The 20,930-nt window shown below is 39.2% G+C and overlaps 1 protein-coding gene across 3 annotated transcripts; it reads right to left on the bottom strand.

Moving 5' to 3' along the window:
* Positions 1-658: 658 nt before the first annotated feature.
* On the bottom strand, positions 659-20,684 carry ipo8 (importin 8). 3 transcript variants are annotated; one of them, XM_061667867.1, is made up of 25 exons: positions 20,300-20,684; positions 18,724-18,805; positions 16,971-17,127; positions 15,453-15,611; positions 15,121-15,277; positions 13,998-14,087; positions 13,750-13,844; positions 13,098-13,182; positions 12,866-13,000; positions 12,258-12,357; positions 12,032-12,108; positions 11,037-11,153; positions 9,293-9,382; positions 8,786-8,951; positions 8,441-8,601; positions 8,123-8,248; positions 6,482-6,557; positions 5,623-5,748; positions 4,939-5,036; positions 4,726-4,821; positions 3,108-3,328; positions 2,319-2,524; positions 1,912-2,142; positions 1,640-1,769; positions 659-1,284 (listed from the first exon to the last, which is right to left on the bottom strand). In XM_061667867.1, coding segments are annotated over exons 1-25 (3,066 nt in total). In that variant the 5' UTR covers positions 20,384-20,684; the 3' UTR covers positions 659-1,283. The 3 variants fall into 3 exon arrangements, with proteins under 3 accessions (XP_061523851.1, XP_061523852.1, XP_061523853.1); XM_061667868.1 differs by having other exon boundaries at positions 6,491-6,557; XM_061667869.1 differs by lacking the exons at positions 16,971-17,127; positions 18,724-18,805.
* Between the last annotated feature and the right edge of the window lie 246 nt (positions 20,685-20,930).

The raw sequence follows: 20,930 nt of genomic DNA, 5'->3' as shown, positions 1-20,930 counted from the left end.
AAATTCAATAATTACTCCACTAAATTTTTTTTCCCCTACTTATTTCAAGTATTTAAAAAAAAAAAAAAAAAAAAAAAAGAAAAAAAATGTTTTAAAAACAATGGGCCTCATTCACTAATCGTGTGTACGCACAGGTTTGCGCTTAAATCGTGCGTACAAACCTGTGATTTCGCAACATGTTCATCTTTTGTTTTTGCTCGTACTCGGCAAATCCATTTTAGAGCACCCTCAGTCCATGCGTAGGCACAAATAACGCAGGATCATCGAGTCAAACATCTTTTACCCAAGATGCACAACATATTGGAAGGCTAGTCATTTCAAAACAACAACAACAACTTTGGTGTTAATAACACAAAGCATACATTTTCTCATGAGTTGACTGTCCCAAGGAACAATTCAAGTACTTTTCTAGGTGATGAGTCTTCTTTTAAGTGTAGTGAGATTAGTTTTGAGACTTTTGACGAAAAGTAAGACAAATCTTGGTCAAGTTTGGACTTTTTGCAGTGCAATTGCCAGCACTACCTTTCACGTCATGATGGTCTCACAAAACGCAATAGCAACCGCACTTCACCACGACGACCATTAAGGCAAACTCAACAGGTTTTTTTTTTTTTTTTTTAATTCACTTGGTGTTATTATTCTGTGACCATTTATACAATTAAAAATTGAACAACAAAACAAGACAGTGAGAATTCGTTTTTTTTTTTTTTTTTTTTATGATTCTAAAAAAATGGTTTCAGTAAAACCTTTCAGCGCACACAAGAAAATCCAAGCCAAGCTTTCATTTCTTATTTGTGACACCATTGCCAGGGTACAGAGATTGCAGACGATATATCAAACAGTAATTTGTCAATTCTGCAGTTTCTACACACAATACCCTGACAAAAATCTTTACAACTAAATTCCGTCCGATGACAGAAATCCTTTGCTACAGCGATAGGAGATTATATTACATGCAAACACATTTGTGTTTGTTTTATTCTTTGATAACTACACACAGGAACACACTGCAGTTTACTAACAGTAAGAATGATCATTATTACTTTTTTAAAATTTTTATTTATTTATTTATTTTTTAAATGTCAAGGGAATATAAATACAGTATGCCCAGTTGGATATTATAGTAGGGACAATATGAATTGCACAATGTCCCAAATGACAGAAAAGCCAACCTGACAGAATGCTGAGCTAAAGTTGCCTGAAATTGCAAAGCATTCAGATCAGGTCAGGTCAAATCAGCCTCCGAATCCTCCTCTTTAGAATCCTCAGTCCCTCCTCGGCACTCTAAAAGAAAAAAAAGAAACGAAAAAAGTTAGTTAACATGGAACAAAAAAAAATAATAATAATTAAAGTACATCGCATGTGTGCTACAGGATTTCAGTGTGGAGTGGCTCCAAACTTTCAAAAATAGACAGTACTTTTCAGTTGACATAGCTATGAAGGCCAAACAATATTTTACTCCATAAGTCTTACCGCCTTGAAAAAAGTATTCAAACCCCTTGTTTCACATTTTGCCACCTCACAACCACAAACTTATTTTCATTTCCCAATTTATATTGAGATCCGATGTGCTCGATCAACACAAAGTAGCACCTAATTTTCAAGCGGAACCGAAAGGATCATCAGGGTTGTTCCTTACCACTGGCCCTTGGTGGCAGTGCTCCTCCTCTGCTGCGAGACGCTGTAAATCTCCTGCAGCTGTGCTTTCTGATCGTCACTGAGGGGTGCCGTCAAACACTGGTACCAAGCCGTATCTGAATTCTGCACCCCTGACATTCACATTTTGAAGTATTACCAAAGTGATGACACTTTATTGAGCTGGGCTTCACATAAACAAAAATAAAAAAAAAAAAAAAAACAGAGGCAGTGTTCACAAATGTGCAGAGGGGGAGGAAAAAAAAGTTGACTTACTGAGCAGGGCAGATGCAAAGAACTGATACTCATCTTCTCCGTTGTCATAGTCAAGGGGTGTGCTGTACTCTTCCAGAGGCGTTCCTTCAAAGCTATCATCATCATCATCATCATCATCCCAGTAGTCATCTTCATCGTTGCTCTCATCTCCCAGGCCCATTGGCACGCTGGACTGCTGTTGCATAATACTACATTTCTCATTCACTTCATCCTCATCAGTGGGAATCTCCTCTGCAGATGAACAACAAAGTCATATGCACGTAAAACTACTACTACTTCTTGCCATGTATTCCCAAGCCACAGAACCAGATGAGAATAACTCGAAATACATTGTACATAACCACAATGAATTCCAGCGCCGGCTACAACTTCTCTCCGTTCCGCACATTCGTGTGCGCACAACTCACCATTTTGATCTTCATCCAAAGCCCTTGCGTTGGCCAGCAGGTCAGGTTTGTTGATGTTATGGGAAGCGGAGAGGTGCTTGAGGCCCAGGAAGAGGAGCAGCACAGAAGGGAGGATTTGACTGGCGACGCTCTCCAGCGCCGCTGGACGGCTCGGAAGCTCCATCAGCACAGTCAGGCCAATGATGCACATCTTACGGTCATGGAGCCTATGAGGGAATCAAAAGGTGCAAATGGTGAACACAGCTATAATATAGAAAATGAAATCAAATCTTTATAAAAATAATGTACATTTTTTTTTTTTTTTAAACAACTTTAAAGAGTAAAAGAAATTGCAAAAAAACTGTGCCAAACAAAACATGATTGACTCGCTTTAGCGAGCCGAAAGGTACAACAATAACCATTAATCGAAGGAATACAGAATAATAAATCATATTCGTTAATTATTTTTATTAATTTATATGTATGCAAGTAATACATGAAGAAAGGGACCAGGCCGGACCGCAAATAGTGAAAATCTGAGGATAATTAGAGGCAATTATAATTAAATTGAGGAGGGGGAAAAAATTATTCTTGAATGGTAATAAACCACGGATAAACATTTTGGGGTTTGTGTCCCTCGCTGCCCCCCAAAAATGGAAAAAAAAAAACAAAGAAAAATGAAATGAAATTGAAAAATTTTTTTTTTTTTTTAATCTGCGAATACGTGAATCCAGCGGGTGCCGAACCGCGCGTATGCGAGGGTACATTATGAATGTGTTATAAATCTAAGCACAACAGAGTGGTTCTCACCCAAGGAAGAATTCTGTGTCATTCATCCACTGGTTGATGAAGTGGGCAGTGATGGTCTGTGGGTTCTGGGAGAAGTGTGTGTTGTCCAAAGTGTGCATGAGAAGGGCTGGGCTGTAGTAAAGAGCAGCGATGGCCACCTCCAGGCACGTGATCCTAAGCTTGTTGGACTTGACGCCGCGCGTCAAACGCTCCAGCACTGCCTCCACGAACAGAGGGATACACTGCAGTAATGAGACCCACAAAAAATAAAAATGTATTTCTGCTTGAGGAATCATAATGAGTATATTAAAAGATAATTAAATTAAAGATAACCAGTTTTATGTTTTGCATTTTGCCAAACCACATTGTGCTGGTCGATCACATAAAATTCCAATAAAAATGTTTTCGTTTGTAGTTGTAACGTGACGAAATATGGAAAAGCTCAAGGGGGATGACTACTTTGTACAAGCCACTGTATAGTCAGTCAGACACACACACACACACACGAGACTTGTGCGCACAGAAAAACATCAAACTAACACATTTCATGTTGAAGAAATAAGTACACACCAATGAAAGTCTAGCAAAGGTCAATTTTACATGAAATACGAATACACAAGCTTTAAACCACAGGAGAGCCAAAGTGGAAGTACTCGTTTATGTAGCACAGGGGTGTCAAACTCATTGTTGTCTCGGGCCTGAAGGAACCTGTGTTTTAAAATCTCCTATTACTCCCGTGGTTCCAAGCGTGCTCGTTTTCTTGAAAGAACTTCGTTCACAACAATGTATAAAAACCAAGCAATTTATTCCTGACAGAGGAGTCTATACATTTTGCAGAGCTCTGGGTCCGTAACTATCTTATCCTTAGCAGACAAAGTAGTCGAACTAAAACTATCGGATTCTACCCCAGACTTATACAATGTTTCAAACGGGCCAGTATGGAATCGCTGTCGTCTGATTGGTCCGTAATCTGAGGTCATCGTTGTCCTGCAGAATGATGACCATTTGATCTGGCTCCAGATGTCCCTCCAGACTTCGGCTCCCACTCTTGCATTCAATGTTTATAGTGGCTCCCCGCAGTCTTTTTCTTCTTTGACATCTGTTTCTTATTGTCTCCAAATACCCCCTGATTGGGGGGGGGGTTTCCTGGAATAAAACTCCTACCCCCTTTTCTGATTATACTGCAATACACCTCCTCTTCCAAACTAGTTAGAATTACATATTAGAATATAAAGTATTCTATATTCCCTTCAGGCTGCATTGTAGTTATGATTTCCCTCATAGGATAGAATAGTGAAATGTTTAATCACCAAAATCAGATTACCATTACAAAACACATTGAGGGATAACTAGTTTTGAAATCAGAAGACAAGGATAATAGTTTGCTCAAGTATTGTTTAAGTTACTGTAGAAGAAGTGTTTGGTAACAGAAAAATGCAATATCTCACCATTATTGTTTATTATTGTGACAATTTGGAATTTGGGTACAGATTTTTAGCAAAAATCACGGAAGTTGACGAGCATGATTTGCTTTCGCGGGTCACATAATATGATGTGGCGGGCCGCATCTGGCCCCCGGGCCTTGAGTTTGACCCTATGATGTAGCGTAATTAAGTGATGCATGGACTGTTTTCCTAACCTGGTCAATCCCTCTGCCTTTGCACTGCAGTATCATCACCTCCAACAGTTTGGCAGCGTGACACTCTGCTTCCTCACCTGAATCTGTGGTCAGCACCTGGGACAGGAAAAACAACCAAAAACTCACCAACCGGTCACATTAAGCTCCAAACCTCGGAACTGTTTTATTCAGTTCAGATTGTGTAGACCTGAGAGCAGCATTAGAAAACGTTACCTTTTTGCACATGCTGTAGATGATCTCCAAGTTCTTGGGGTTGGCGATGAAGACATCTGTATCCACAGTGACGTAGTTATGCAAAAGTGGCATCATATCTGTACCACAAATATATCAGTATTAGTAAGATAATTTTACGGGGAGGGGAAAAAAGTTTCTATGTAAAAAAATATTGCAACCTGTTCATTTTGTGTTGCGCAAGCCGACTGTTTTCTCCAATTCTATAGATATTGTAAGCTATTGTTTAAGGTTTGAGTATTTTCATATAATTTGATCAATAACGGTAAAGACGGGTCCCACTGAATTGCTTTTTGAAAATCAATGTATTTTACTGATATAAGTATTGGAATTATTGGCAGTTGTTATCCATAAAAGGTTTCATATTTTAAAAGCTTAATGCCAAAATGTTTTTTTGCAACATGTTTACTGAGAGAAAAAAAAAAAAAAAAAAAAAAAAAAAAAAAAAAAAAAAAAAAAAGCTTTTACAAGCGGTGTTTTTTTGTCACTCAAACTGTCTTCACCGTTAACGCCACTGGAGAGAGGGGAAAAAAAAAAAAAAACATTTAAAAAAATCAGATTAAGTATAATCACTGAAGCAGTTCAGATAATGTTAACGTGACACTCATGCCCAAAATGAGTGTATGTAATCTTCTGACCACAACAGTCAAGTCACGTGAGACCAACCAGTGAAGTAGTCAAAGCAGTCATGCTGAAAGACCTCATACAGGACGCTCAGCAGCTGCCACATCTGGGGGGAGATGGCCTGGCATGTAAGTCCAAATGCCAGAGACAGGATCTCCTCATAAAATTCTGTCAATGAGATGAATTTTATGCATCTTAATAATTTCACTTTTTGGTATAGCCAAGGTACAATATAAGGAAAAATGAAAACATTCTTTCACATTGTATAAAATGTATACCAGTGCCTAGTGGTGGTGACAAATGTGTACTTTCATTCCAATCCGTTATGTAATGTCTAATGTTACAAATTAAATTTATGGCAAATTTCCATCCGTCCATCCATTTTCTGAGCCGGTCGCGGGCGTGCTGGAGCCTATCCCAGCTATCATCTGGCAGGAGGCGGGGTACACCCTGAACTGGTTGCCAGCCAATCGCAGGGCACATACAAACAAACAACATCCGCACTCACATTCACACCTACGGGCAATTTAGAGTCTCCAATTCATGCATGTTTTTGGGATGTGGGAGGAAACCGGAGTGCCCGGAGAAAACCCACACAGGCACGGGGAGAACATGCAAACTCCACACAGGCGGGGCCGGGGATTGAACCCCGGTCCTCAGAACCGTGAGGCTGACGCTCTAACCAGTCACCCACGTGCCGCGGCAAATTTCCATAAAATCCAAAATATTGGGGATTCAGTTCAGATATGACCAGATTTTTTTTTTTACGTGGCTGTAACAAATACGACTTTCATCTTTTTAAAAAAAAATTTTTAGTCGACATATTCTATGTGTACCACAGAAAACAAATAGTGAAAAATGTGTTTGCCAAACGACAGAACACTATGCTGCACAGACACACCTGGCATACCTATGATAGGTTTCTGCAAGACCAGGCCAATCACCTGCAAACAAATATCCTCCAGCTGTTGAGTGATCTGAGGAGGATAAAAAGAAGAAGAAAAAAAAAAAAAAAAAATCATCCAAATATATAATTTAATATTTATAAGGTAATTTTGCCCATCACTCCTATGCATTTTGCCGACGGAAAGGCGTCTTTGGCAATGCTGCTGTGCAACGAGCGCTTGGATGAAATCTATGCACTTGGTTTTGGACTTTTGGATAGACAATAGTGGGAGAGCTAATTATTTGATTCCATGCTGAATTTTTATATTTGCTCAAAAAGTACAAGCCTCTGCAATGTTTATACTTATTTTGGTTTTATGACAGATAGATTATCAGTACAAAAATGAATACCATGAACACACAATATTTAAGTTATAAGATGTGAATTTTATTGAGTGAAAAAATTATTTGATCCCCTATAACAACTTGAATTTTAGCGACTACTGATTGACTGGTTCCCCTATTGATAGTGCACTGTAATTATATGTATCATTACTATATACTCTACGATAGTGATCAACTATAGTGCACTATAAATATGTCTGCACATTAAGCATGGTGGAGGATTCATAATGTTGTGGGGCTGCTTTTCTGCATCTGGTACTGGAGGCATCAGGAAATCAGAGAATTATCAAGCGTTTTTAGAGTGAAATGTCTTACCTAGTGTAAGAAAATTGGTTTGACCCAAAGCACACATCCAAATGCACACAGGAATGGTTGAAGAGGAAAAAAAAGAAAAAAAAAAAAAAAAAAAAGATTTTAAAATGGCCAGCAATGAGTTCCGATCTCAATCTTATTAAAAATCTTTGGGGGGAGCTGAAATCTGCCATTGGAGTAAAGAAGCTTGAAAATGTTCAAGCGCTTGAACAAATTGCAAAGGGAGAGTGGGATGAAAATAGTATGGTACATTTCCGTTTATTTCTGAAGATATTATACAGGTTATGCAAAAAAATAAAAAATAAATAAATAAAAAATGAAGGTGTGCCAATAACGGTGAGCAGGACTGTATAAATCTTTGAGCATATTTTTTTATTTCTCCTCTGTGCCTCTAACCACTATTGTTTTATTGTTCAGTGTCTATTAAGGTTCATGAAAGGTGCTTGAAATAAAATGTAGTATATTATTATGATTAACTTGATTGTTGACACAAACAGATGGAAGCCAATCTCCTTATTGGGCACATAGGAATGAGTCTGCAGAATTGTCATGTAAGCTCATTTTGCATGTTCTGGGAGAAGATACAAATAGATGAATTTAGCACATGTAATGTCATTTATCAAACCTGAGAGAAATTGCGATGGCCGCTTTTGCATCTTTAGATAACGTGTTTGAAAAGCAGGTTCAAACCGGTAGTTGGACGCAGTCAAAAGCAGAGTCCACAAAATATAAAAGATCACGCTTGACTATCTTGCCGTATGGGCTCGCGTTCGTTTTGTAAACCTCTTGCCGCTTTCTCTTCCGTCTCCCAGTTGGAAAATGACAGGTCCAGTAAATTTATGATCGATCACCACTGCCGTACATCCTCTTAGAAGCATAGCAAATGCCTTGCAAGATTAACAGTATGTGCGCATATGTGCGAGTAGCGCGCATGAGTAACCTCCTTGTGGTCCTCCATGACCGTGAGAATGGTGTCGATGGTGCTGAGGATGCCAAGGGCCATGACTGTCTTGTCCTCATTCTCCTCGTACTCCTCACTCTGAAGAACCCTGGTAAAGATCTCTGCCTGGGAAGTACACACATACACTCAATTGTTAAAAAACTGCTGAAAATTATGCTAGAAAGTCACTGGGATCTTTTAGACGAGTTCAAACAAAACACCGTGTTTCCTCACAATTGAACAAATAGAACAGATATGAGGATGACACACAAGGCATTGAAAAAATGAAACGGGACAGTTTTCGTCCCTACATCCTACCAGGTTCTGTGTCATGTCGACAGCAATTGCCGCAACCTCTTCGTTGTACTCGCAGATCATCTTCTGAATGACATTTGTCAAATCATCATTCTCTGTCTCTTTGACCACATGGAGCAGCTGTTGCATGACAGGTCGAATGTGCGGCCTGATGTACAGCTTTGCTACAGAAAAATAATGGGGGCCCCCATTATTGAAATGATATCATGATCCTACAAAATTTCTTGATTTGATCAATCCAAATATATTAAAAGGTATTTTGTAGCCTGCTCTAGCAAATCTGGCAACAACAAAAAAAGCATCTTTAAACTACCCAACACTGCATTGTGTTCACATTCCTCAACATACCCTCTTCCTGATGGGTGATCAACATTTGTAAAGCAATGGCTGCCTCCACCTTGACTGGCATTTCATTGTCATCAACCAGGTCCTTCTTGACCAACTCCACGGCATTCCTCAACGCCATCACATTATGGAAACTCAGCTGACTGAAGCAGTGGAGGACCCAGCATGACTGGCAAAAACAGTGGAACCGCCAATGAATAAAAGCACAACTTTATACAGAACTAAAGTGCATTCAGATCATTCATTTTGTTAGGTTGCACACGTGCGCTATTCCTCAGTCTACACCAGTATTACTTGTTGACAAAGACAAACAAAATGGGAAATTATGTCAATGTTTGTATGTGTGGATGCAAATGTAATATTAATTCCCTTGATTGGAGTCAGCACAAAAAGCTTCACGTTTTTCTAAACCACAACTTTGATAGCTTTATGTTCTGTTATTTTTATCGTATTGATTTATGACCTTGAGTGCCCTGAAGGCCCCTCTCGAAATAAAACGAGTTAACTTACCCTGGCTCGCAAGTAACCCAATCGAGAGTTGAGCAAAGGGAAGACGTAGTTTTGCAGCATCAACTCCATCTGCTCCATGTAAATCCGCTTCTGTAGACCACACATAGCAAAGCCCAAAGAAAACAAGACTGTTGAAAAAGGTTCATCAATGGTCTCACTCTCATGAGCACACCCCTGTGTTGAAAAAAAGGACTGCATGTGTGTACATCTTATTTTAATTGGGAATGTGGCTATGTTCAAAATTAACCAATGACTCAAAACTCACGTCAGTCAGTGCAGACATGCCAAAGAGATGATCTCAGTTTATTTTTAGTTCTCCTCTCTAAAATAGTTCAATTGTTATCCATTTGAGTTGTACAGGTTATAAGTCAAGTTAATGGCGGAAAAGGTTTTGAAATGCTTTCTCTTGGTTTCATCTTTTTAAAATCACAAAATCGTGCCATTTGAACACTGTGTTAATCTTTAAGGTCTTTATATAACAGGAGTAGCATTATGGGAACCCAGAATTCATCGCGTTGATGTTTTTAACTACAGTACTGTAGATGTCGCATATCATGCTAGACGTTGCTCTTTACTTGCATTTGGTATTTGTGAATCGATTGAATACAACTGTGACTTGTCTTTTAAAACCGTGGCTTTCTGGTCATGTTCTCTGCATCCTCAAGCAATTTGGTTTGCAATTTGACTGACCAAATGTATGAGATGATTAATGAGTCTGAGAGTGCTGTGGTCGCAGGCACACTGCGAGCAACCTGCAGCAAGAAAAAATAAAAATAAAAAAATCTATGTGGTATCCTATCATTTTTTACCAAGACATATTGCAATACTTTTCCTAGTACCTGCTACCTTGTTACAAAGTCCCCAAAACACAAATTTTGAGCCATGTACCGTTTCTTTCTTTTCCTCACTTTGGATTTTGATGTACCGTTAGTGCTTTATTAGAACTTCACGCTGCCTCCCGACAGCTGTTCATGCCATGTTTTTAGTGGTGAAATTTTTTTTATCTTTGAGTTGCCAACAAGTTTTAATCAAAATAACATTGATAGAGGGTTATATCGTACGGTAGATTTTTATTTATAGTTCAATCTGTTCTGTGACCACGCTCTTAACTCAAAACACTTGTCTCAAATCAACTTCGCCCATTAAAATGAATGGAAATGCCAATCTGTTCCAGCACCCCCCCCCCCCCCAACCAAAAAAATAAATACATTTTAATATGGAAAAATAGCACTCTATAATACTGTACTTCATACCAGAGTGACAACATTATTAAATACAATGTAAAAAATTAAACACTGTGCATCATGGTTTAATGCTGCAATTCAATTCATTGTGCTGCTCCTTCTGGTGCGACCGCCTTGGCCCACCTTCTACTTCTACTACTGCTGTTAAGTGACTCATTAAGATGCAGTACCATTCGTAATTTTTCAAAGCGGATAAAGAATATATGCCTGTGAGTATTATTATTTTATCTGTCAACATGTGTTGCTACACTGTTTGTGTTCAAATCATTTCTTACAGAGTTCTAATGTCAATGGCATTCTCCTTTACATGTTAGCATTAAGATGGCGGGCCATTCATAAGGCAACATTGTTTGGTTGTTTTAAATGCACAGTCTAGTTTCTCGTTGTTTTACGTTTTATTTGACAGGAAACTTCAACTGGGTTTGGCATCGAACAGCTTGAGGTCTCGTTTTTGATTATTTGTTCACTAATATTGCACAGCACTAATCCAACATAAATACCTTCAGTAGTAGCTCAGCTAGCGCTCCAATGCAGTGCAGTGCTCCATCTTTCCTTCGGGAGTCAGACATGGGATCTATAAGTATCTGATGGCAGAACTCCATCATTTGAGGCAGAACCTTGGAAGAGAAAAGTGCAGGGGAACCTCTGTTTATGAATTTAATCCATTCCGTGACTCCGTTTGCAAACCAGATGCTCCAGACAACTTACCTCCTAGGATCACTGGGACATACAATTTTATAATGTTCATAATTATTACAAAAGTACAGAGGGTAGACTTCGACCAACCACAATGTGCATCGACATCTCAAACACAAACACCACTCATCTTTTGCTATTATTGCTTTTTTTTTTTTTTTTTTCCCTTTCCCAACAGTAATATGTTCAGGCTTGCAAATAACACTAGCAGTTTTTACTTTCTTTGGAGGCATACTGAGGTATAATTTAGAGCAAAAAAAAAAAAAATAAAAAAAAAAATTAAAAAAAAAGAGCTGCAATGTGTGGCACACGTAGGCAGTATGTTTATGTGGCGCGTGAAAAATCACAACTCAACCTTCCACAACTATTTCAAAGCTGCTCTTGAACCTAAAATAATACGTGAACCAAGGGATTTTTTTTTCATTTGTAAACCCAATTGTTCGTACACCATGTCATTTGGAAACTGAGGTTCAACTTAATGAAGTTTAAAGTAGACACAGTATATTGTTCTTTAACCAAGAGAACCAACACGCTAAATTCAGAAAGGACCAGATTTTAATGAGGAAAATGTACACAACATTCATAATATTTTTTGGGGGTGGGAGGTGAATAAAGGATCTTATTACCAAATATGGTACTCATCAAACTCTCAAATGTTTAACTATTACAATTTTACAATTAATAATGGATTAATAATTGAGTTCTGGTGGGCAACCTTTACTACAGTCAGACCAAGAGTCAGTTCCTACAAGTGTTATTCGGTATGTTGCTCAATACTGTATTGTATTCTTCTCCTCACCTCCTTCCTCTTTCGTGCAGCATTGCACAAAAGGCTCTGTGCAGCAGTGGCTGGAAAGGCATGATCATCATAGAGGTCTATAGGGGGGAAATAAATTAAGTCAGAAAGGTTTTAGTGTTCTAAAACTAGTGAAAAGCATTACAAGCATACGCACAGGTTAAGAACAAATTAAGAATTACAGACATAACAAAAAATTCATCTAAACGTGTAGGCTATAAGCACTCACAAAACTTCATGCGGATGTATTCAAACGGGTCTTCCTGCCACAGCCTCTCGTCCTCATCTTTGTAACACATGAGAGGGAAGATCACTTCCTGACAAATCGTCTGTAAGAGATGAAAGTAAACAAAAATCTATAAATAATAATAATAAAAATAACCACTTAAAAAAAAAGGTCATATTTCTATTTATTTGTTTCAATGGAACCTGAGCGTGTTATATTCAGCGATAAATTGAGATTCTGCCTGCTGAAACGGAACCAAACTCCATCCTCCAGAATCATACTGACGAGAATGGAGTGGCCTGCCAACAATGCTGACCTCAACCCAACCAATCGGCTTGCATGCCTTTTTGTGCTCGATCAGGGGTGTCTAAACGTTTTCCTCCAAGGGTCGCATACAAAAAAAGAATTAAATTATTAAACAAGCTAAAACCAACCCATCAAGCAATTTATACATATGTAAACAAATATGTAAACAAAAGGCATATATCCATCTATATCTAAAGCGTTACAGTGATTCTTTGGGTAGTCGAAAGTCAAGTCAATATGATACACAAATATATTTTGACATTTATGATAAATAAATACTTCCACGAACAATGACTTCCCGTTACCTGCATGTGAGGCTTTATCTGTTTCCACGTCAGAGAATGAGAAAGTCCCTGGTTGAGGTAGTTGAGACACTGCTGGAGAACACGAGGAGTAACATACTCCTTCTGCCTGTATTGATCCACTACCTTCAACAAGACCTGGGCAGACAGTGACAACAGAGACAGACAAGTCAGAGCAAGAAATCCTATTGCTTTTCTCAGCTGTCAATTTTATACCCGGTTCACAAATGCTTACTTGCTGTAAGCCCACTGCATAGGTCTTCAAGAAGAAATCTGCAAACTCAAAGTACTCTTTTGTCACATTGCCTGGGCTCCCATATCTGAAAAAGAAAACTATTAGAATAAAAACCACAAAAATACTTGGTTACAGTATTCAAACCCCTTGAACTCTCACATTTTGTTCTATTATAAACCCAAATATGAGTTAATTTTATTGGGATTTCATGTGCTAGACCAACAAAGTTTCCTTGTCCGTGCTAAAGAAAATCAACCCCAACAGCATGGTGCTGCCATCCTTGTACTTTTTAAACAACTTAAAAAGAAAAAGTGTAAAACCATACAATACTTGGTTGAAAGGTAATTCCAATTTTGTAACAACACAAATACAGCACCCCTTATTGCCTCAAATATGGTTTGCTCCAACCAGTCCCTCTCACCTCTCTGGCTCAACGTTGAAATGACCTTTATCAGATTTGACGGTTTAGTCGCAAATGTGTTATGCTTCTCTTTCAGAAATGTGGGATTACATGAAATTAAGTTATAACAATGACTAAGTGTGGAAAAGTTCAAGCGGCATGAATCTTTCTGCAAGACGCTGTACATGCTTAAACTCTGCAAATTCCTAATCGTGTCTGTTCACGGTGTTGCAAAAAGAGGTCCATGCTCACCGCTTGAACAGTCTCGTAATGACACGCAGTGCCCATTTTTTACACTTCCACCATGCTAACTCAGGACGGTCATCTTCATCCACCTCCAAAGTCTCCTAAAAATTCAGTGAAATATGACTTTTTTGACTCCAAAGCAGTGAACTGACACTCAATGAGTGACACAATGGAGCAGTGAGATTTCATATATACACGATACATCCTCATCTGGCCGCAGCAACAGCGACCGATGGGTGGGTCGTGAGTCTTACAGAAGGGACGCCACGGTCCATTACGGCTCGAAAGATTTCCATCCATTGAGTCATCACTGAATTGTTGATCAGCTGGAGAGGCAGCGAGTACTGCAGGAAGAAGATCAGCATTAATATCAACAGCAGCAGGAGCAACAAAATCATTCATTCATTCATACCCCGACCATTGAAAAAAGCCAACTAAATGTCAGGGGTTACCTAGCAAACCTGACAAAAGGACAAAGATTATAAAAAAAAAAAATATATATATATATATATATATATATATATATATATAAGCACGGGACCTTTAACAACAACCACAGCTGTAGCAAAGTACTGTACATATGGTTGAACATGAAACAAACTCCTAGAAATAAAATAATATTACTTTCATAACTGTAAACTTAAATAATAAATAAATTAATAAATCAACAATATTTTCTAATTAGATAGACAAGAACAGCTCCCTGTTAGGATGAAGCTCCTCAAGGTTGGAGCACTGTAGACAAACGATATTGTTCGCAGATTCATTTCTGCCTAATACACGGGTTTAGTCAGCTCATATTGAAAAAGAGTTTGCGAAGATGACATAACACGGGTGTTTGTGAAGTTAAAGGTTTTTTTGGTATGGTCAGTGGCGTTGTGTGACTGCGGCTGACTTTGACGGGCACGGCTGTCAACACGGCAAACACCCGCCGGCATTGCGGCGTGTTCATACCATTTTGACCTATGACAGCATAATACATTTGCGTTATTATTATTTTTTGCAATTGAACAGAATTTTCGGGTGCTGTTGTGTTGATGCTAGTGTGCAACTAACAGTATATGATAGCAATATAAGGTATAATACCAACTTGAGCGGTGTTTGGAAATTGAAGCAAAATGGTGGTGTTTTTCCCCCCCCTGAAAAGTTGTCATTTTGTAGGTGGGGGGGGGGGCGCCACCTGACAGTGACGATATATAAAATATGACAAAATACTGCCACTTTATAGAATAGTACATTCCTTTAGTCACACCGGCAATGGAGCAAATTTGGTCTCCAGTTCTGTTGCTGATGTCACACCAAGCAAGAAGGGGGGGGGAGGAAAAAAAATAAAAATAAAATAAAAAATAAAAAAACTTGAAAGAGGCATGAATATACCTGTATGAGAGAATGGAAGATTTTAAGGATTTGTTTTTGAATGAGGACAGAGAAGATTGTGGCATCGGTAAGCAGCTGGATGATGAGTTGCTGAATCCTGGGCAGAAAGATTTGCATGGCTGCAAGCAAGGGCTCCCTCTCATCTGCCTTCCGGTACCTGAAATGCAAACAGAACACATTGTAATAAAAAGAAAACTGGAACCAAGCAGAGTTGTTCATTTTCCTACATAAACAGTGGCAGCAACTGTGTTTTGATCCATTAGTTTCAAGAAACAACCACAGTAATTCCACAATATTTCATTGGAATGGACAATTCTGAACAGGTTACTCACTCGTAGGTTTTGACAAGTTGGTAGAGAGCCAGCAGGCTGCCATACCAGCTGCCGCTGTTGTTAGACTGCAAGTACAAGCTCAACTTGTCCACTATGGCAGTCCAACGTCCTGGGAAGTCATGTTTGATGATAGTCCGAAGACACATTGTCAGCTGGGCGCTGCATAGAATGCATACATGGGAAGTTATTACAGGCTGAAGATTAGAAGTACAATAGTAATAGGGTTTGTGTGTTTGGTGTTAATTTGAATTATAAACTGAATGGCACATTAATCAAATACTTGACTGATCTAATCAAATATAAGCTGACAAATAGCCCGCTTTCCAGGATCTAAACCCATTGGTATTTTACACTAGACTTTAGTTACTGCAGCAAACAGTGGCTGTGCCTTTAATAGAACCTGTGCCTCAATTTGTCACTGGTGTTTCAACTACTTAAAGAAATAATAGATAACTTATTCATCCCATGAGGGAACCAAAATAAAATAAATGCCCATCCTTTTACACCAGGGTGGAAAATAACTAACTAACTAACTAACTAACTAAATAAATAAAAATCAACAGCGAGCCATCATAGATCAGAAGATTAGCTCATTTCACTTAATTGGTACGAAAATTATTTATTAATTAAGATTTTTGTTCCTGTGTTTCCTGGAAGTATCTCAACAGTGTGTTCAATTAAACAGCCACACCTCTTACACTGAGTAAGTCCATTTGTGAGTAAACTGAGACAAGAGTCATTCTTTCAGTATACCCCAAACATACTGTAGATAAGATAAAACAAGATTAAAAATAAATAAATAAATAAAAAATCGGACATTCAACAGTTTTGGTAGTCGTATGAGGTGTGCTCCGAGAATCTCAACACAACAAACCACACACACAAAGATTCTGTGGTATCATCGATCTCAAAGTCACACGAGATCTCACAAAACCGAAGAAGAAGAAACCCTTCCGGATAAGCGCCGATGATTCCCGAGTGTTCCCAAAGGTTGCCGCAGCCGGAAACCTTGTAAAATGTTCTCCAAAAACAAAAATGACTACCATTGGAAAATACTTCTGGGGGGCCGTCTGGTGAACCCACTTTTAAACATAAAACAACTTTGGGTAAGAAATGTTTGTTTTCATTTCTGTTTGTTTCTGTGTTCGTCAGTGGGTGCTTCTTTGATTGGTTACATCCTGTTCCAGAATCGTGTCAAGGGTGTAGAGCTGGTCCACTGTTCCACAGCCAGGACAAAAACACCACACTGCTCCTCCTGAATCTGAGACTCAACTTCCCGACGGACCCGCCTCTCCGGCACCCCCGAAGACTTTACCACGGAAGCTGAGGAGTGTGCTCCCCCTATAGTTGGAACACACGCGCTGATCCCCCTCCCACCCTGGTTTGTCAATCCAGAGGTACTATCCCAAGTCTGCAGCCCATTGAGATTTCTATACACAAACCTGTAAAATTTTAAATCTGAGTTGACAGCAAAGTTTACAAATTGCATTAAAGTTTAGAGGGTGACAATAGATGTACCGTATGGTCTCAGGACAGCGGATGACACCCTCCACAATGTGGTTTCTGATCTGCTGGCGGTCATTTTCATGAATATTGAAGGGGAACACCACTTTTCCCAGAGACGGCTCTCTGTCCTGCCAATACTGGCCAATCATGTTCTTCAGATAGATAGCCGCTGTGGGCATGCACAAACAATTAAACAGATAAACAGTTTCACACCTTCACACAAAGCTCCAAAAAGAACAAAAATGCTTCAGTCTCAACTAGCTTGTAGCCTGCAGAAGAACAAGATGTTGTCAATTAAACGTGGCTTAATAAAATGTCTCTCAAATTCTTCAAAATGCATACAGGGAAAAGAATTGGAGCAAAATTTAAACTCACTTGTAACATCCTGGCCGCTGAAAACGCTAAAATGATTTGTTTTGGGAGGTTGGGCGGAGGGGGCAGGTCTGCCCTGTCACATGCAAATGAGCAACTACTCACCCTGCTCCCCAGTACAGGGACATCTCAATAAATTTGAATATATTGGTAGAAAAGTCCATTTCTTTTAGTACTCCTACATTGTAGAGATTATATAGAAAACACAATAACAGATTGCTAGGGATTTAGTTTTGTGCCCTGTGGTCAGAGAGCATCGTGAACACTGTACACTTTCATTCCAAAATGCCACCGCCACCTAGGGGTTAAGAGAAAGGTGTACACTTTCATTCTAATATGCCACCGCCACCTAGTGGTTATAAAACAGGTGTAGCCTAGACTTTTATTCCAATATGACAGGGGTATGTATGACTGCATATACTGTATGTACAGTTGTGCTCATAAGTTTACATACCTTGGCAGGATTTGTGAAATATTTTATATATATATATATATATATAAAATTTATTTTATTTATTTATTTTTTTAAATATGACTGAACAACAACTTTTCTGAAATGCTTGATTGTTTAATTTTAATCCCATTAAAATAAAATTAAAGGTGATTTACCTGGTCCTTTGTGTTTTCTTTAAATAATTGTACCCATCTTACAAATTATGCCTGGCTAATCAAACATAGGAGCACAACTGTGTGTTTTCTAATTCATTAAATAAAAGTAGGGCTGTGAATTTCAAGTATACCCACACCTGCTCGCCGCCTCTTACCGTGGGCAACTCCGGAGTGGAAGAGAGTCCAGCCCCTCTCGAGAGGACTGGTACCAGAGCCCAAGCTGTGTGTGGAGGCGAGTCCGACTACATCTATTTGGAACTTCTTGACCTCACACACCAGCTCGGGCTCCTTCCCTTGCTAGAGGTGACATTCCACGTCCCTATAGCCAGCTTCTGTAGCTGGGGATCGGATTGCCAAGGTCCCTGCCTTCGGCCACAGTCCAGCTCGCACTGCACCCGACCCCCATGGCCCCTCCCACAGGTGGTGAGCCCATGGGAAGGGGGACCCACGTTACCCTTACGGGCCGTGCACGGCCAGGTCCCTCACCTAGGACCTGTTTGCCATGGGTGACCCAACCAGGGGCGTGAAGCCCCAGACAACTTAGCTCCTCGGATCATTGGGACACACAAACCCCTTCACCACGATAAGGTGACAGCTTCCAGGAGGGGAACAATTAACATATAAATTGATTAATTTTTACCATAGTCTAGCTTTGTACATTTTTGTCAAATGCCCATCCCTATTTTTCAGTACTGAGAAATCATCAAATTGACAACAGCAGTGACTGAAGTGAAACACAACAGTATGAAGAACACAAATTTGATATTCAATGGGAACACCATACCTGCCTGTCGAACTGGAAACTCCACCTGCTCTGATATAATGATCTGAAGTAGAGTTGGTGCAAAGTTGATGATTTTGTAGGACTGAAACACACCAGACCAAACAACCAAAAATGCTTAAAATGGACACGAGGACAATATTCGTGCTACTCCTGTTATACTGTATATATACACTTTAAACCAGACATAAACAACAAACTATGGTAACAAAACAGTACAAAAAATATTTCAAATACATTCTAAAAATTAAAATTGAAATAAACTGCTTACGGATGATTTGATTTAGAAAGAAATGCAAGGATTACAATGATAATCTGTGGTAAAATTTTAAAATTGCTGTCCTCAAATGCTTTAGCTGGACAAAAACTTCAGTTTCAAGATGTGCAAAGCTGGTTTGCAGCTGTAATTTAAAAGAAATGTGGTTCTTCTGTGTGTGAGTTTTTCCCCCTGATGTACAAAACAAAACAGTTATTACAAGTACTCTTGTGATAAACCAAGTCAAACAAAAATCAACAATGAAAACAACAATAGAGAAAATAAAAGAGTAGTCAACCCAAATCTTCCTTTCCTTTCGGCTTGTCCCTTTAGGGGTCGCCATAGCGCGTCATCCTTTTCAATGTAAGCCTATCTCCTGCATCCTCCTCTCGAACACCAACTGCCCTCATGTCTTCCCTCACGACATCATCAACCTTCGCTCTGGTCTTCCTCTAGCTCTCTTGCCTAGCACCTCACTCTTCCCCCACACCCCCTCTCATTCATGCACATATATTCAGTCTTACTTCGGCTAATCTTCATTCCTCTGCTTTCCAGTGCATGCCTCCATATTTCTAACTGTTCCTCCACCTGCTCCCTGCAGATTACAATGTCATCTGCAACCATCATGGTCCACGGGGATTCCAGTCTAACCTCATCTGTCAGCCTATCCATCACCATTGCAAACAGGAAGGGGCTCAGTGTTGATCCCTGATGCAACCCAAATATTGGTAATAAATTACATTCAAAAGGCAGTCGGAAGAAGTATAAACTTATCTGTTCGTACCTCTTTAATCTCCGTTCCATTATCAATATCTCAACAATATTTCATCATAACACACGACTGCCATAAGACAAAATATATACAATGTGCAAAATACTACATGCAATGCAATTTCTTATCTAGTAACCATATTTATACATATATAATTATGCATAGTATACTATTAGATTGCTTGATATATAATTCGACTTCAATATAAGAATTATTATACTAGTAATAAACATCATATAGAATGGGCTTTTTCATAACCTTTTCATATGAAAAATATGGTTAGCAATGGTATAACCTCGTCTTACCTATACCAATAATGAATTAGATTAGCATTAAACTTTTAATTATTTTAACTGCATTACTGTATTATTTAATTATGTTTTTTTTTTTTTTTTTTTGGTTTGTTTTTAAGTGGATAACACTGCTTTACATCCGGCAGATAATTAGAGCTAAGCGGCACAGCGTCTGGCAAATGTGGGCTAGGGTTTCTAAAACAACAGTCGGCTACATCTCACAATAATTACAACGAAACAACCACCGTCAGCGCCCACCTGATTGAGTTCATCTTCGGCCGCTCTTCTGAGGTTAGGATCGATGGTTCCTCTCAGAGCCTGAATTATCCGGTTGGGATCCATGCCTCGACTCCACGGGTCCCTCTAAAAACTGCAGTACATGCAAATACCATTAACTACTACTCATTTAATTCTGAAGGCCGTTGTGGACGTGCATTAATTGTCGCCAAGGCAGTGATAGAATTTGACACTATGCGACTAAACTAAACCAAAACAAGTATTTCTTCAAGGGCGAGGACTACTACTGACTATATCAGCAAGCGGTAGTGAATTAATAGAGGAGGCAACATGGTAGCTAGTTAAAATTCCATCAAGCTTTTAAACAAACTAAACGCTGCCGGTAAGCAGTAGTTCGAGGACGTAAACTAACACACTCACTTTACGGCTTCATTTATGAGTGCCTCTGGAAGTTTGCTGCCACCTGGAGTCTTGGAGGGGTTACTGTCAGAACTCGTCCTTGGGTTCAAAATGGAATATTTGTCTTTTGCTTTCACCTCGTGACAACTGACAAAAATCAGACTTTGTAGCAAATCCGCCCCAGACTCACAGTTCGGGCGAAGATTGTGCATTTGAACCTTTTCTTTCTGTTGTTAGTTTTGGCTAGTATGGA

Source organism: Phycodurus eques, chromosome 22 (assembly GCF_024500275.1).
Source record: "Phycodurus eques isolate BA_2022a chromosome 22, UOR_Pequ_1.1, whole genome shotgun sequence".
NCBI lineage: Eukaryota > Metazoa > Chordata > Actinopteri > Syngnathiformes > Syngnathidae > Phycodurus > Phycodurus eques.
The sequence above is the reverse complement of the archived record's forward strand: the minus strand, read 5'-3'. Positions and strand labels throughout refer to the sequence as shown.